Source organism: Charadrius vociferus, unplaced genomic scaffold (assembly GCF_000708025.1).
Source record: "Charadrius vociferus isolate BGI_N301 unplaced genomic scaffold, ASM70802v2 scaffold92, whole genome shotgun sequence".
Lineage (NCBI taxonomy): Eukaryota > Metazoa > Chordata > Aves > Charadriiformes > Charadriidae > Charadrius > Charadrius vociferus.
The window spans coordinates 5,265,147-5,282,610 of record NW_009647874.1 but is presented as its reverse complement, the minus strand read 5'-3'; the positions used below and the strand labels follow the sequence as shown (position 1 = coordinate 5,282,610).

At 39.9% G+C, this 17,464-nt stretch overlaps 1 protein-coding gene across 1 annotated transcript in view; it reads right to left on the bottom strand.

Moving 5' to 3' along the window:
- VWA3B (von Willebrand factor A domain containing 3B) overlaps window positions 1-17,464 on the bottom strand; it is a 68,857-nt gene that overhangs the window by 42,465 nt on the left and 8,928 nt on the right. The window contains 5 exon segments of the mRNA XM_009883132.1: window positions 849-1,003; window positions 1,648-1,844; window positions 4,743-4,859; window positions 11,516-11,640; window positions 13,754-13,923. Of these exon segments, the coding sequence (XP_009881434.1) occupies window positions 849-1,003; window positions 1,648-1,844; window positions 4,743-4,859; window positions 11,516-11,640; window positions 13,754-13,923 (764 nt within the window).

Here is a 17,464-nt window from a genome sequence, read left to right as displayed (position 1 = left end):
TTGACCTTGTAAATGTATTCAGGCTGTTATACTTTTTGTAGAGAAGCAGCAATAAAATGAAAGTTCACATCCTGCTTTTTTCAATGAGACATCTCATTGTCCTAATATACAAAACAGAGGGCAACATTTATTCTTTCTCTCAGTTCTACAATATCTATTTTGAACATTTCCTTCTCCTAATGTAGATATGAAAGCCAATTTACTTTAGGGCATCTTTAGGACAGATGAATCAGACCCTCAGATTGCCTATTTTTTTGTAGATGCCCTATAAAAGCAAAGAGTGTATCTATACAACTGCAGAAAAGTAAACTATGGAGCTAGGTAGAGCAGTGAACTTCTGATCATATGTATTACTTAATAGCTCATGCCCTGACACTGATCTAGACTGTTCAAACTTGTCTTCAACATAAAATTGCAAAAAGGGCAGATAACCAGTATCAGCACGGGCACAAGCCAAGCTGTGCTATTTGGTTTCAGAGGTATCACAAGAGATCCTAGATACACAGGACGAATATTTACCAAGTTTTACTGATGACTCTCGAAGTTATCTGCTACCTTATGCAGCACTCCTGATGCCTTCTGGAACTCTCAGCCATATGTCAATAATGTGCAGACTGATGTACACATTTGTGTTCCAGAAGGAGAACAAAAGACAAAACTCTTAATGGGGTTTCTTACATGGCTACTAAGAAATCCTACACACAAGATTCTGATCTAAAATGGACTTCTGGCTTAGTACTGCTACTAGCCGTTTACCAACCACTTCAGCTTATTATGACAGTAAATGTCAAACATTTCAACACCAATGTAAAATAATACAAACTGATTTTGCATGACAGAACACTAACCTTTTTTCCACCTGTCTGAGAGCTGTCCTCATTTTCTCTTCATACTGCTTATACTTTTCTGTACTAACATACACATGAACTACAGAACCATCTTTCCAGAAGGTATGTAGAAATTTGTCACAGTATTTTGCATTAATTACCTTCCTCTTTGTCTCCTACAGCCAAGAAAAACATGTTTCACGTTCAAAACATTATTTTGCAGTACCTTTAATATTTGGCCAACAAACTTCAAATGTACATGCTTGTTGCACATGAACAGGTGCAGAAATAGACACGGGATAGGGTGGTCACAGAATTTGCTCCTAGCAGAAGTCAATAGAAACGATTTTTACTCTTGTAGCTAGCAAGAATAGAAGCTTTTACCGAACAGAGTAGTGGTAGAGCTTGTGAAAAACAAATTGAAGACAAATGAATCCAAATTTGTTTAAAGACCTGCAAACACTGGAGCAGCTGAGACCAACACTTTTTCTAAGGAAAAATAAAGGTGACAAGCAATCTTTGCCCTACCCCACACAACTACATAGAAAACCAAGATATTGCTTAAGCCAGTCCTGACTCTTCCTTGCAGATTATATGTGGACCAGGAAGGAGTCCTTGAAACTAATTTTCAAATAGCCCTTTGAAATGATCTTATTTATGACCATCTTTGTCCCATTCCATTAGTAGGCTGATTTTAACAAAAAACACAAAACAACAGACAGTACACTTTATCATAAATTCATCTATAACTCAAGTTTTCAATCTTTAAAAGAAAAAACAAACAACTTACAGGATGTGAGGGAAAAGTAACAATACTCACAGCATCAGTTTGTGAAGATTCATCTTCTGGTTTAGTTTTTATGTCAACAATCCCATCTGCATGGCGAAAAGTACAATCAGCAAGCGCATCGTACAGTGTGAGCTTCTGAGCTTTCAAGCCGTACTTCTGCAACCACTTCTCAGAACTCAAATATTTGTCAGATGTATGCTTTTGTAATGGATGATCAGTTTTGGTTGCTAATAAAGAAAATAAAACAAACAAAACCTCCTGTATAAGATGGTTCATTTTGGATAAGCTATTTTCAAAAACAGGCTATGACACTGGAGCTAAAATTTTCAAACTTGTTCTGCTTGCACTGACAGCATTGGAGTGAGTGGATATTTCTAACGGATTTTTAATATTCTCTACTTTGTGTTTTTTTCTTATCAGACAATTCTTCGCAACAGCTTTCTTTTTAACTGGAACAAACCCATCAGAAGACAGAGAGCAAAGAAGACAAATAGCTACAGGATCAACATATAAAAGGAATATTCTTAGTTGTATGAAGGTTAACTTAACCTTCATACTGGTTGAATCACAAAATGCCAGAAAAGATTCCTGTATAAGATGTGTAACTTCAAGAAGAATCATTTGAGGAAATGGAACAACAGAAGACATAATTGAAAATACAGCTGAGAACAGTGGTTAACATTGCTGTTGGCCTTTTTCAGAGAAGGCCATTTAAAGTAAAAGGCAAACTACAATGTCTTTGGAGGAGATTTTGCAGTGTTTCTCTGCACTATTGCCTTTTTATAGGCTGAATATTGCACCATGTATCCCAAGCCACAAATCACTTGTGTACCATCTTAACATTTTCTCTAGTTCTACACCCTCATTCTAGCATTTTTAATTGCTACTGAAAGAAACAGGGGAGTACTTTTTTTTGTCTGATCTGGTATGACTGTTCTCATGTTTACACTTTGATGTCATATTGTCTTAGAAATTTTCTAAGGACCATCTTAAGGTTGGGCACTGCACATCTCTGGGTACTGGTAATAGGATACAGGGCTTTTCACTCACTCATCACTAGTTCAATAAACCATGCCTAAACCAAATGACCCAGCACTGGGTCTCATAGCAGGGTGTCACACTTTAATTTTGTCACACTTTAATTTTTGTGAACCTAGGTGGTATAAATATCTACTCTGGTTAGATGCAGCTACAGTAACAACAGTACTGAGATCCTGAGCCTGTAAACAAACCTATGGAGAAATCTACTGCCTTAACATACACAGAGATCAGCCAGCATCAAGGCCTGTGCAGGATCAGAGCCTATTCACATGGAAACATTTGCTTTCTGATTGCTTGTTGTCCTTAGAACAGCCAGTGTGGGAAGTGTCACAAATGCACTCACATAATTTTAAAAAGAAAACTGTCGTTTTCTTTCTTCCACGTGCTTTATGTAAAAAGTCATGTCTCAGTTCAGGTAACTAGTGCATTATCTGGAGAGTCAGCAGAAAAATTGTCTCTTTTTCTATGTTTCTTCTCCTGCAGAACATTGCAATCTTCAGAAGAAACTATATTTTGCAGCAGAGCATTTTAAACAGATCGGAAGGCAAAACTAGGAAGAAATGCAGGCAAACAGAAAGACTGCAGTTATTTGGATCAATGGGCAACAGTCAAATGATGCTGAAGAACTGACAAAATAAATCACAATGTAACTTAATTTCTTTTAATCTATTTATGAAGTGATTACGTATGAAGGCAAACACTAAAAGAGCATTAAAGCTGCATAGTCAGGAACGTAAACAAACACTGAAATTAGGGCTGCCCTTGCAGCTTTACTGTGGTCTTTTTGCTCATATGCATTATGGTACAGCTGCTTGTTTAACTTCATATGGGAAGTCCTGTTAATTCAAAAGATGCTATTATCAGTATAAAGAACTGTACTATGCCTTCACAGAAGAGTAAAATTCAAGCCTAAGTCCTGCAGAGTTATTGACAAATGTGCAAACACAGTGCAGGCAGAGAAAGTTCCCAGCTTCAAGTCTTCACCATCACCACCCTAATCAACATCTCAACACACTGCTGAGAGTTCAAGTCACTGCCCAACTGACTGTACAAAGCACTTCCTCAGCAGATGATCCCAAAAAGGGTATCTGGCCCCAGCCTCCATCTAACCAAAGCGAAAACAATTGCACTGCATAAACAACACTGGAGCTACACCAAAACACTGATGATTTCTGCTAATTCAACCTGATTCTTGTATCAGCTTATGCAAAAAATACCACCAGATACCATGTAAGTATTTTAAAACCAGGGACTATTGCAGAATATAGGCACTGACAATCACAGCTATGATCCTGCAAATCCACCTCCTCAAGTTGCAGTCCAACACTGAAGCTGCCTAGACTCTTCAGATTCCAGTATTTAAGCTTTGTCAGTGTGATCATTCTGCTCCAGAGCATGCCCAGAGCACCTCCATCTTTGCAGGGCTGAGTAGCTTCTCACTGTCCCCTCTTTAAGCCTTCCAAAGATTTAGAAACCAGCTATGCTTCTGTTTCCAATAGGGTTCAATCCAATCAATATGCACAGAACAACAAAGGGATCGTGTTCTAGGCCAAACAAATGTGTGTGTTCCTCCATGTTTCTTAACATAAAAGTTGTCAGAGCACTCACCCAGAATCAGTTTCAGTCCTCTACCTTTGACTAACAGAATTCAAACCCACACTTCCCTTTTAGGGGAATGAACTAGTTACCAGGCTGGAGGCTATCCCAAGAAGACCATGATAGGAGAGGTACTATTTCCCCAGCACTGTGTGGGATAAAGTTAAAGATTTACTGACTCAGGCAGAGAGGAAGTGACCACAAAAAGTTAATTTCAATATCTTGAAATCTAGGCAATTTCTAAACCTAGTCGCTGGTGAACTAAAAATGGTGTGTTTCAGCCTGAGCTGAAAATCTCAGTAGTAAACAGAGATTTGTAATGGAAAGTTTTAAGCAACCCTAAGTTTAGCTGCCAAGTATAGGTCCTACCTGTATATAAAGATTTCTGAGAAAATCATCCCCAAATTGACATGTCATCAAAAATGTCGCAAATGAAATATTGAACATTAATATAATGGTAACTCTTTTGAAAGAAACATAAATTATACCATCTTGAGAAGCAGGCTGGTCAGATTCTGATAAAATTTTCTGAACTTGTCTCACTGTACTCCTGGCTTCCTCCAACTCCTTCCAAATCAAAAAGACATCCTCACGGACACCAGCTACTGCAAAAGAAGTCATAAAAAGAACTTGACATTTTGAGGCAATTTCTGCTTTTTATAATTCCTCAATTAGCACAAAGTCATTGGGTTCATCCAGATGTTGCCATATAACCTTATTTTCTTGAGGTCCCATTACAGTGACAAGGGCTCAAAGCTGGCACAAGGATATGAGAGGTGCTTAGCCTGGTGGAAGTAACCTCCAGAGTTGGCCACAGATTGTTCCCACAGTGGAAGCAAATCCTTTTTAACACTCTCAGATAATAATAAGGGAACTCCACAAAGAAATTCACGTGTTGTCCCCTGGACTTCATTGCAAAAGCTGGCTCCAAATATTAGACCCAACTTTGAAACTTCTAAGGGAAGGTATTTCCAACTCTTTCAATACCCTTAAAGTACATAAATACCTTTATTTAAAATTAAACCTTCTTTTCCTGAAAAGTATGTGATTAAATTTTGCCAAGATAAGTTCATTTTCATGCTAAGAATTCTCAACAGTCATAAATAAATGCTAAAAAAAATTAGAATGTTTTACTATCACGCTATATTCTCAAAAAAATGGAAAAATTCAAAGCTGGAGTTGATACAAGGTTTTCTTAATCTCAATAGATATATTTGTCTTGATTAAAAAAATTAAAATATGTATGTGTTTAGTAAAGTATAATTATTAAAATTGAGGCACCATGTATACATAACAGTATGAACATTACTAAAAAATATGTTAAATAAGGTTCGTCTCAGAGTTTAAATTGCAATATAGGACAATACAGAAAACCTGTGTGTAACATTACAGCAAAAATATAAAAGAAACTGATTTGTGAGCTATCCTAATCACAAATGCAGATTACAACCTATTACTGAACTGCACATAAAGATGCTGAACAAGGCAAACTGTATCTTATCATGTAGTAGTTCAGTTAATATACAGTGGTGGCTCACCGTATAAAAGATAAGACATGCAAACTTGTCTATTAAAGTAGGCTATCAGTAAACAAACCTGATCATTTTGTTCTTTGATAAACTTCCCTGAAATAATAATATGAACATTTTACAAAATAACAACTCAATTTTAATTGTGAAATGCTTTAGTTTCCAAGAAATATTTTGAAATGTGTTATTGTACACTGCCATCTCCTGGGACCTTCCTGCATTTCAAAAACATCTGTTTCAGCCATTAGGACAAAGATCAACATTTCATAAATCACAAAAAGCTTTAGTAAAGCAGATCATTCCCCAACATAAAACACAAAAGGGAGAAAAAAAACTCAGTTTGTTATCATTACCTTTTAAGTTTAAGAAAAGTATTCTGTTCAAATACTTCAGAAATAAGTGAACTTTTGTTTTATAAACAATCCCTCCCCAGAAATGTAAAACATACAAAATTTGAGCATTGGCAAAATTCTGGCAAGTAGGGAGCTAGAGATTTTCTGATGAGTAGTCAGCCATTGAATATATAGACACACACCTGTTGTCACAGTTAAAACCACAAAACATGTTCATTTCCACCACACATGCACATATTTCTAAGTTTAAGACTGTTGAGAATGCAATTCCAGTGGAGCCGTCTCCAACTAAATCTGGATATCCTCCATAAGCTATCAAATACTGGGACCCAGATTTAATTTTATGAAAGTTTTTAATCTTATGTTTGAAAATATTGAAAGAAGTATGCATATTTCAACTACCTTTAAAAAGTACTGATGATATCATTGTGTTGCTTTGTTTCCCCTTAAACTGATGCTACGGATGCATCAGATTTACAGGATTATTGTTACTGTCCCCAGTAAGATATATGTATTGAATTGGCATTACACAAGAAGGGTTTTTTCCCTCATTTATGCTGCAGCACAGCAAGGTAAAACTGCAGGCACTTTCAAAGCAAATATGTTTGATGACACTTACTATACAGGACAAATGCAAGCATCAATAACTGCAGATTGGCATGGTCAAGTTGCTTAGAAAACCTTTTATCTGACAACAGTTTTTCCTGGATTCAACTGGGAAAGCATGTTGCAAGCAGTGACAACTGAAGCAACTTTCTCTACACTGGCGGCTCAGCTCCACCTCGGCCTCTTTTCCTCTCCAGCTAAGGAGGAGTGGGGAAGGCAAAGCTATGCCTTTTGAAACTGAGGCGCCAAACTCAAAATATACATACACATACAATGTATAGTATCTTTCAGGTGTGGTTCCCTACCTCCAGCCTGTCCCTCAAAGCACATCAGTGAAAAACGACCAAGAAAGCACAAACCTTTCTTTGGTTTAAATTCCCTGCTGTCGCACCTCAGCTCTGCCATTTTGGGGGGCCACCAACCGAGAAGCAGCTGAAAGCCACCACCCCCTGGGGGGTGCAGCCCCCAACTGCCCCAGGCCCACTGGCTCTTTCACACCTTCAGCCACCCATTTCCCAGGAAAGACCTTGTCTTAAAAAAAATCGCTTTGTCCCCAGAGGCAAAGGGCCCTCTCCAACCCCCACCCCCAGCCATGAAGTGTTCCCCCCAGCTGCCCTGGCTGGCAGTTTAACGGCCGTCCAGGCTGAAACCCTGGGGACCCCCTGGTTCTGATTCAAAAACTGCCACACAGCAACGGCAAGAGGGCGGCCACCAGACACGCATGAGGGAACCGGCCTTAACGCCTTGCTGCCTGCCGCCGCCTTGTGCCGAGGGCAGTCGGTTGCTTTTGGCTGTCGCTACAGCCATGGCGACCCAGCAGAGCACCTCACACTGGGTAAAGATTGGTTTCAGACGTGCCCTGCCCTGGATGAAATGGTGTTTCTGCTCTGAAGGAGGCAGGCCCTGAGAAAGAGGAAGAGGATGGGGAAGGGTGCGGGGAGAGCCTGCAGCGGAGGGCAGAAGCATTTTGCTGACACCGGCGAATTGAGAAGCAAGATGGTAGGTCTAAGCGAAAACACAAACACACTTGCACACGTACACGGAAACTCATAACCGCCCTTATTTCCATTTCCCAGTTATTTAGCACTGTCAGGCAATCTTAAAAGAATCAGCTTTTCCATACCTAGCTCCCAGCAAACAAACACATCCAGTTTGACAAGTCACTGTAACCCCTTTGATTTCATACTCAAGATACAAAACGTGCTGAGAAAAAAAAGCCCATACCAAAAAAAAAAAAAAAAAAAGCCTGCAAAATCTACAAGATCTTTGAAACATCAAGCAAATAAAAATGCAAAAGCAACTCATGGAACACAGAAGCATTTCTTACTTCTCTGATTACCTGACTTAGACCGTGGAAGCAAGCAAATCCAAATATAATGGATTAAGATCTATTTTAAACTTCATTTGCCTGCAAGGCAAGATGGGCAATTTCATTTTTTCACTGCTGGTCCCTTCCTCAACCTCTACGTGGCAGCAGAACATAGCAATATTCCCTCAAGCGTTGACTTTTAAAATTCCCCATACAGAGGGGGGTGAATGGAGGTACAAAGGAGCACAGGAGGGGAGTACGTAGCTTTACCTGCGTTACCTGCCAGGTCAAGTGGCACTGAAACTCACTGTAGCCCAATCCTGCCCCTTTCCCACTGGGCAAATGGACAAAGCAAATGAACTTTGTATCCCATGTGGTATTGCAGAGCAGCTATCTGCATCACTCTCCACACATTAGCAAAGAGATTTGCCAGGCCAAGGTTAGGCTGCTAAGACTAGACAAAGCACATGCAAGGAAAAAGTAGAGGCAATGATCTTTGTTACAGCTTGTAGGCAAAGTAGCTAAACTTAAATAATTATCCTGGCTTTTCGACGGGAGAGTTCAGTCTCTCCCACGTCTGTGTACATAAACAGTGCAGAGTTCATTGACTTCAATGTCATAGAGGAGGCTGGTGCTTTTATGCTTCCCATTTTACACACAGCAACTTGAAATTTTCCCTGTGACCATAGGTAAATGTGGAAAATCAAGCACACCTAAGAATACAGCCTTACACTGTTCACAAGGAGGTCAGACACATCCCTCTATGGATTTGTCACATCAGTCAAATCCTGATTTTAGTCCATTTGCATTTTCTTTACACATACCGGCTCATCTATTCCACCACACAGAAAGAACACTGTGCAGAGATTTACTGTTTCTATTTCAGCCAGCGAGGACCCACTATTCATTTCGGGAGCTGGTTCAAAACGCCATTGCTTTTCAAGCCCTGTTTAGTACTTATTGCCCTGTCACTGCAAGCAGATGATACAACTGTGCCCCTTTTGAGCAAGAACCTTCTCCACAGCTTCCACTATCTCTTGCCCTCTATGTCTTCAAGTTCCAACTTAAATTTCACCTCCTTTCCACTTATAATTTTAACTATAAAACAGGATTGCTTAATTCTGCAGCTTTTTGCAGATGAAGAAGCTACACAAAGAATATAGGCATACATGATAACAGGAAAATCGGTGTTGGATGAGGAGATATCAACACATTAGTGAAATTAGGCTTTATCTAAAAGCCTTAAGTAAATCTGAGTCTGACAACATAAGGACCTTAATTCTTTACTGGCTTACACCTGTTTTGATCTCAAGCACCCATTCAAAATGAGTGTAAAAAAAATTCAAATTTGGCAGTTTCTCACGCTTGCTTTCTAAATGACTGCTCAAGATGCAAAACAGGGGAGAATGGAGCTCTTATCAAAGGTTTTATATAGTTCACTTCCGACTTGTTTTGGTTAAGCAGATGAAAAAGAGTGAACATGAACATGATCTGTATTTGCAAAATGCTGTTATTCAGTGGATACCCAGAAGACTGTCAGATGTCCTTAAAATGGCTTTCCAGTCCATAAAGCATAATGATGATTTTCAGTTTCCAGCTGTTGCATTTGTGGTGCAAAAAGAAACATAATCAAAATATTCCTGTGCGTCCCCTTATTTTCAAGAAACACCACATTTGGAAGATTCTCTGGTTCATTCTCTATTTGTTTCCTTGTACAGTTTATGCCACACATCCAAGAAGCAGTTTCAGAGCCCATTAGTGAGTAATCGACACTTTTATTATTATTGCCTTCTACACCCTTGAAGGAGTCTCTGAAACAAGAGACATCAGACACAGACCAGAATAATGTCTCCAATGTGTTTTGTTTTCTGAAAGGACTTTAGATTCTGCATACGACTGAAACACTCCGATTGGCTGCCAGTGATGTCACGACTGGGCTTATAATACCCTGTAAATGCAGAAAGCTAATTGTGCTCCTTTTTAATGTGTAAATCCTACTCCATAATAGCAATAAGGCACAACAGAAAATGCACTTCAAGGAGATTACTGCCCTTTTGAGCGATTAAAGCTATTCAGCTTTCAGCTTTAGAAACAGTGGTGAGGAAGTAATTTCAGTCGTACAGGAGCTCTAGGCCCATCTATTGACACAGGCTGACTGCCTGGGGTAAGAGGAAGCCAGCTTCCCCCACTAACACCTCCAAATGGGGTCCAGCAAGGAAGCACTCGTAGCAGACTGAAGGCGACCATTATACTGTTCTGAATTAGTACGAAATGAGAGACAGGGTTTTGAAGCATTCTTTGCTGTTGGTCTCTAAATCCTGTGTGAGTCAGGCTTGAGTGTCCCTTCACGAAGCGAAAAAAAAGCAGGTGATACAAGTACATCAATACCTCCCTCTCTTAATTCTGCCCCCCCACTATGGTTCTCTCATACTGTTACAATCACGGTCCTAGTGAAGGATAGGCTAGTACACAAAGAACTAGACTACAACGCAGGAGATATGGGCCAGTTAGTCCAAGACTGACAAACGACCTTCAGTGAGTCACTAAATCCACCTTATGCCGTACATTCCCTAGCAGTAAGAAGAGGATACATCATTCTACCTTTGGGGCAACACTAATGCCCCCCAGCATAATGAGGATGTGAGCCATTAGAATAAAGAGGTCTTATGCCTCCTGATATTTAAAACAAATCATTTTTTAGTTTAATGTCTTGCTGATAAAGATACCAGACTTGATATACACAGCCTCACTTCACACCACAAGCCGGTCTCCTCCCAACCTGGCTGGAACTCCAGTCCAGTCGCACTGAACAGTAAGGCAGACATCCCAGAGGAAGTAGCACTGTGACTAATAAGAAACACACTGAGGGCATTCTGCCCAGCTCCACCCCCCAGTAAAACTGTTTCTATCTGTTATTTGTTTCCTCCTGAGGTTTTCTTCATCATTTTTTCCCCCGTTCTTTGCACCTTCTTCTCTATGGTTATTTTACTGTGCTCATTGCCTGTCTTTATGACAAATTCAGATCTTGAGAGAAGCAAGTCAACATCATGTGGATTTGATTCCCTTATATTATGTATGAACTCAGCCTGTATTGATGTGGTTGTTGTATCAGGCGGTCTTCCACACTATTCCTCTTCCTTTCTGCCATTTCTCTATACGTTTCTACAAGGACACAGGCATAAGCACATCAGTACTATTCTTCATCTCCCTAAATAAATGTTCTTCTCCCTTTTTTCACTTCTCTTTCATTCTCACATGCACATCCTCTACTCTCTTCACTTCTCTCTTCTCCTTTCCCTCTCCTTCCCACCCACAGAATTTCCATTTGATCAGTTCTTTTCTCACCCCACTCATGCCTACAGAAGGCTTCTTTTGACTTTCCACTTAGCAAGTTCCTATATTATATTTCCATTCTGAAACCTCACTGAGAAAATCAGTATCATCTTGGTTTTCATGTTGTCTACCTAGTGGCATTCGCCCTTTCACTTTTCTGGAATTCAGGGCAATTAGACCTTTTCCATCGTCTTCACTTTTTAGTGCAGGTCCAGTAGCATCTCTATAGTCATTCTTCCCAGCAAAAGCATGGAATCTGTAATACAAAATGAGTTTTCACCGGTATGTAAACTACATAAATACTTTCCTAATTTTAACAAGATGTATGTCACACACACAAGATCATAGTGGTGTACAACTTCGGAATTATTTGCTTATCTATTCAATATATCAAAACCTTCAACTACAACACCGCTGTGAATGTTATCAAACCTCATATATACATTTATGTACCTTCTGAAGTCTTTTCAAGAAGAACATCCTTTCATTTTGGTATCATTTACTCTTAGGCACCTTCCTTTTCATTCTCCTGGAAATCTATTTTTAATTAATGCTTTTAACATGCTGAGCAAGCATGTCATTTGAGATGTCTGAGATGACACTAACACCTTTTTATCAGATTATCCTCCCAGCTGAAAGCCCAACAGAAACATTTATTTCATTATTGACGTACAAATCAGGAAGTCAAGCAGACTTGATTTACCCTCATTGTCAAAACAGAAAAGCTCTTAGAGCAGGAAAAAAATGCATCTCTAAACCAGAACTACACTAGAAACAGGCTCAAGCCATGAAAAGCCCATAAACTTGGCCTTTCCTATGGGAAAGCTGATTTAAACTTATAGACAGTTATTGGGCAAATACCCACCAGCAAGATATTAATTGGACCAGTAAGTCTCTGCACCAAAGCTAGACTTATACAAAAAGAAGATAGTGGGGATCATATGAAATAAAGCAATTTGTCTCAGCTCCCTGCCACAACCCTTCTTGCCTCTTTCTCTACCATACAAGAAGCATTCACTTTGCTTATATAAAGGAGGTAAAAACACTGCCAAAAGAAAATGAAGGATGGTGACTGGCAATGTACCTGTTATCATGGAGGTACCATGGTTCTAAATGACCACAATCATTTTAGACACACATCAGCCCAGAGCAAGCATAACACTTTCCCACAGTCTTGTTTTTTGGCAGATGCTCCATCTCTTAAAAGCTACTTCCTAAACACAGATGGCTATGAAAGAGCTAAGCAGCTGCCATCTTACCAATTGCTCTGCTGTCATTTGGAGATTTCTGCTGTTGGAGGTCTTCCCACTCTTGTACAAACAACAGTGCAACAGAAAGAGCTAGCAGCCATTTCACAGTTCCTAACTGTACAGTGACTTCTGTTAAGCAGGCAAACACCTACTGACTCCTACTGCCCTCCATGCTCAGCATGAGTTTGGCATTGTGGGGTTTTGCATTTGTTCATTTGTTTTCCTTATTTTGATATCACAATCAAGATTAGTTTTATTATCCCTTTCTACTGACAGCTGATTCTCACGACGTGGCTGATTCCCACGATAAAGTAGCCAACGAGCCATGTGGAATATATCAGTTTCCACCAACCATACTAACTAGATGCTAGAGAACATGATATAGAACTGAATTTCCACACAACCAAGCTGGATGGGTAACACCACATCAATTTTCTGTTGTTCCAGGAACTGCCCATTTAGGACAGGCATTATAGTACATGTCTGTATGGCACTTGATCCAACAAAACTCTAGATCCTTTGCTGGTACCTGTGGATATTACCAGAGTACAAAGCAATACAATAAAAACTTGGCTCAGTTTATGTTGTGACCCTTTGCCCTGAACAATTTTTCAGACTTCAAAAGAGGAGCAGATGACAGACGATTTAGGATGTGAAAAAGGAATGGCCTTTCTGCAAGCCAGTGAGCACATATGTGGAGAGAAGCTGGTCTCTTTGAGTAGGTCTTGCATTTTAGTCATATCTCTTAGACCATTTCCCCATTTTCCCCAGATCACTTTTTTTTTTTTTTTAACAGAATTTTCAGAGTTGGAAGGGACCTCTAGAGATCATCTAGTCCAACTCCCCTGCTAAAGCAGGATTGCCTAGAGCACATTACTCAGGACTGCATCCAGGCGGGTTTTGAAGATCTCCAGAGAAGGAGACTCCACAACCTCCCGGGGCAGCCTGTGCCAGTGCTCTGGCACCCTAACTGTAAAGAAGTTTACTTACTGAACTGCTTTGTCCCGTTTTTCTCATGAGTAAAATAGGGATTATATTCAGATATCTTCAGATACCATTCCTAGCAGCAAAGAACTTTACAAGTACTCAAATCATTACTGTGCTTCTTCTTTATCATACCTGCCAGAGGCCAAGCGGCTCAACTCTTTCAGAAAAATAATAGTTTCATCTTCCCTAGCATTGAAAGATACTGTGTTGACTGGACAGGTGCAATGAGAAACCTTCTCAAGGAGTAGCTGCTTTGTGTCCGCTGGAACATCACCCACAGCAAAGTAATAAACAGCTTCAACCTGTCATTAAACAGAAAAAAAAAATGGGAATTGGAAGACATTGTTTTACACGTATGCCTGGTACTTATTCAAGCACTGTCCTGTGCTGACTACTGGTAGGAAAATTTGGTAGAACCAATGCATTACTTGGGCTGTAAGATTTTCAGATCTTTGGTTCTCCCTCCCATTTACGCTAGTAATTCAAATGAAGCCCTCATAAAATTTCCTGAAATGAGAAGAGAACCTGGCCTACAGACCCTCAGTCTGATTCTGCCCAGTGCAAGCCCCTTTCCACTGAAGTTAACTGAAACCAAAGAGAGGTGGAAGGAAGGACAACTGTATTATTAGACAACACAAGGCTCTGTGCCACATTCCCCTTCTATGAAGAGAGATGCTATGTTGGTGCCTTGCCAGGGCTGTAGGAACTTATATACCAGACACACTTTTACTGGCAGTATGTATTTTGAGGGTAGGAAAGATGTATTATTCTTTGAATGCTACTGCTGGTATTTACAGATAATTTGCATTTTTTATACTTCCCAAGGCAGAGGGAGCTTGGCAGGTTTATTATTACCACACACACTGAAAATGTTATTACAAGAAGAGAGAGAAGCTGAAGAAACGTCCTGTAGTTACTGCTTGAGTATTACATTATGCGGGATTTGATGTTACGTGCACTTATCCATGCTACCAATCCTCATGGTAAGTATGCTTCTTGAATTTTCACCATCATTAAAAACAAATGTAACAACAGCTATCCCATAATGATGTTCAAGACACTAAGTGTAGCATATCAGTCCTATGGCACAGTACATATCAACTGATAAGTATCTGATAAATAGTTGTTTAACTGAAAAACTATGCTCAGGTACGACTAGGAATCCCAGGACATGCACCACAAAAGAGAAGACAACTATTTGAGTCTGGGGTGGCACTGAGGAAATGTTTCTGCGCCCACATAATTTCATGCAGTAGTAAAGCAAATTCAGTATCACCTGTGTGTTCATGCATTTCCACTACTGCTATTGATACTGATTTATATTTCAGCTCCCTGAGCCAAAAGACCTAGCACAGTCTACTGACAGTTTGTACTTGAAGGTTCCAGGCTGTAGGATCCCTGTACTGTCCCACATCATAAGCATCTTGATACAAACTGACACGGACTTCTGGACTTCAAGCGCTCTCCCTCCTCTACCTTTTGCCACAAATACTTGGGCTAATCCTCAGCATCTCTCCCAAGCAGCAACCCAATCTCAGGTTAGACCAGGCAAATTAACAAAGGAGCACCTTGCCACCTTGGGCTTCCCTTGAATGTTGTAGAGGGTTGAAACACTCCATGTGGGAGGCAGGGCCCATAGTTACAGACCACACCTGCTTGAGAGCAAGCAGGTCTGTGGTCAGCCAGGTGTCCCGGCGACACTTAATGCTAAACATCCCGGCGACACTTAATGCTAAACAAATAACAAGGTTAAGGAGAAGAATTAATGTGTTTCATTAAAGTGCAAGATTAACAAAATACTTACTAGCTTTAGAAAAAGGTGCACAGAAACAAAATGAAAGATCTCTTGCACCTATCTGTGCTTTGGTTCAGTTTTACAAGGTTTCTTCTCTGTTTCATCCAGCTAAAAAGCTACCCCAGCATACACATAGGTCTCCCAGCTGAGACCCAGTTCTTGGTTAACACCTTGCTCCTATTCCTTTCCCTGAAATGGGGAAATGCATGCATATTGCACAACCACTTTTCCCTGTGTTCTTTAAGATTCACATCTTCTCCCCCTCCCTCCTAAGACTGCCAATAATTCATAAACTTGATATTCAATGAGGATATCAATTTTCATACTTCCTCCAAAGGAAGGAGGAAAGTGCCTCCTGCCTGCCTGCCTCTGCAACTTCTAAAATGCTGACATTTCTTGGGCATAGCTGATGCAGAACCAACTCCTCACAAGAAAATAAACAAAATTGCTAACCACAGACAATTTACTCTACTTAAATACAAACCCAGCAATACCATGCAACAAAGGAAATGTTCCTTACAGATTAGTGGGGAAAGGTTTAAACCTTTCCATTTGTTCCTTCATATTTTGAAAATTATAACTTATATAGCCACCTAAACAAGCAAACAAACTTCACATATGAACAGGAAGGGGAACAACATGAACAGTTCCTCCCAGTCTTTACCTTGGTGGGGAGGTGTGTTTTGGACGGCTGAGCGACACTTTGTGGAGTGGCACCTGTGCAGAACTGCAAGTTAAACACTGTGGATACATCTGTGGCAGGTAGAACTCAAAGGACTGCAACCTTACAGCAGAGTCTTCTTGAGTTTGGGACTGACAGGTCATGAGGAAAGGAAATCTAAAGAGTCACCACACGTGGGAAGAAAAGCTCAGCTAAAGGAATGACAGGAAGAGCCAAGTCTAGGGAAAAAAGGGCTACTGTTTTGAAGCAACTTCTGTTGATGAAGCCTGTTCTGAGGAATGAGTCATTTATGACTGCCCAGTGACTATGCAGCTTTTTCTTAGGACTGAGTGGGATCTCCCCCAGCCTGCAGTACAGTGAGGCTTGCACTCAAGTGAACCATCAGTTATGAATGATAATGAATCATAGAATCACAGAATCAGAATAGTTTGGGTTGGAAAGGACCTTAAAAGGTCATCTAGTCCAACCTCTCCTGTAATGAGCAGGGACACCTTGAACTAGACTGTATTTAGGAGTAACTGGATCTTGTTTTATGTTGAGCACCTGCCACAATTGACTCCCCCAGATTACCCATTAGCCCACCAATGTACAAAAAAAAAAAAAAGATTTCTCACTGTTGGACGAATTTTAATTTCTGTTTATTCACACGCAGACCCAACAGGTGCAACAAGCCTTTTTTTCATCCAGACAATACTGAAATCTAAATGTGATCTTTTTCATTTCCCACCAGGAAATCAGTAGTATACTGCAAATTGAAAATGTTAATAAAAATGATGAAGGATGCATTTAAAAAGGCAGTCATAAAAAATCTTGCTGTTGCACAATTTGTTTCTCACCCTGTTCTTTTTTAATATCAGTTTCCAAAAATCAAGATTCACCTGGATGAGAATCCACCAGCACAGGGAACCAGAAGGAAACTCAAGCCAAATTTACATTCTCCTTCAGACAATGTCTCAAGAGATTTACCACAGAGTTAGTATTGGCTCTGTGCACCGGGATGAATCTTAATGGCAGTGAAAACCCACAATTCTAGTGCATAGTTTTATGTCATGTGACTCTGTTATAATGAATAAAGTAATATGGTACTTTCAGAAACAGACAGAATTTAATTGCAGCAATACCTGTGCTTGATTTATCTTTTTGTCCTGGAAAATACTCTAGCTGTAACCTGGTTGATGGAAAAGGATTTGCATACTCCTACCATGAGTTAATGCTTAAATAAATCTCTGTAGTTACTATTTTGGATTTCAAATATAATTTTTTCATGAGCACTTTGGATACATAACAAAATAAAAATGGTTTCCCTGTCTTCAATAATGTTGACGCTAGCGATTTTCTCATAAACTGGAAGCCCTGAAAAACGTAT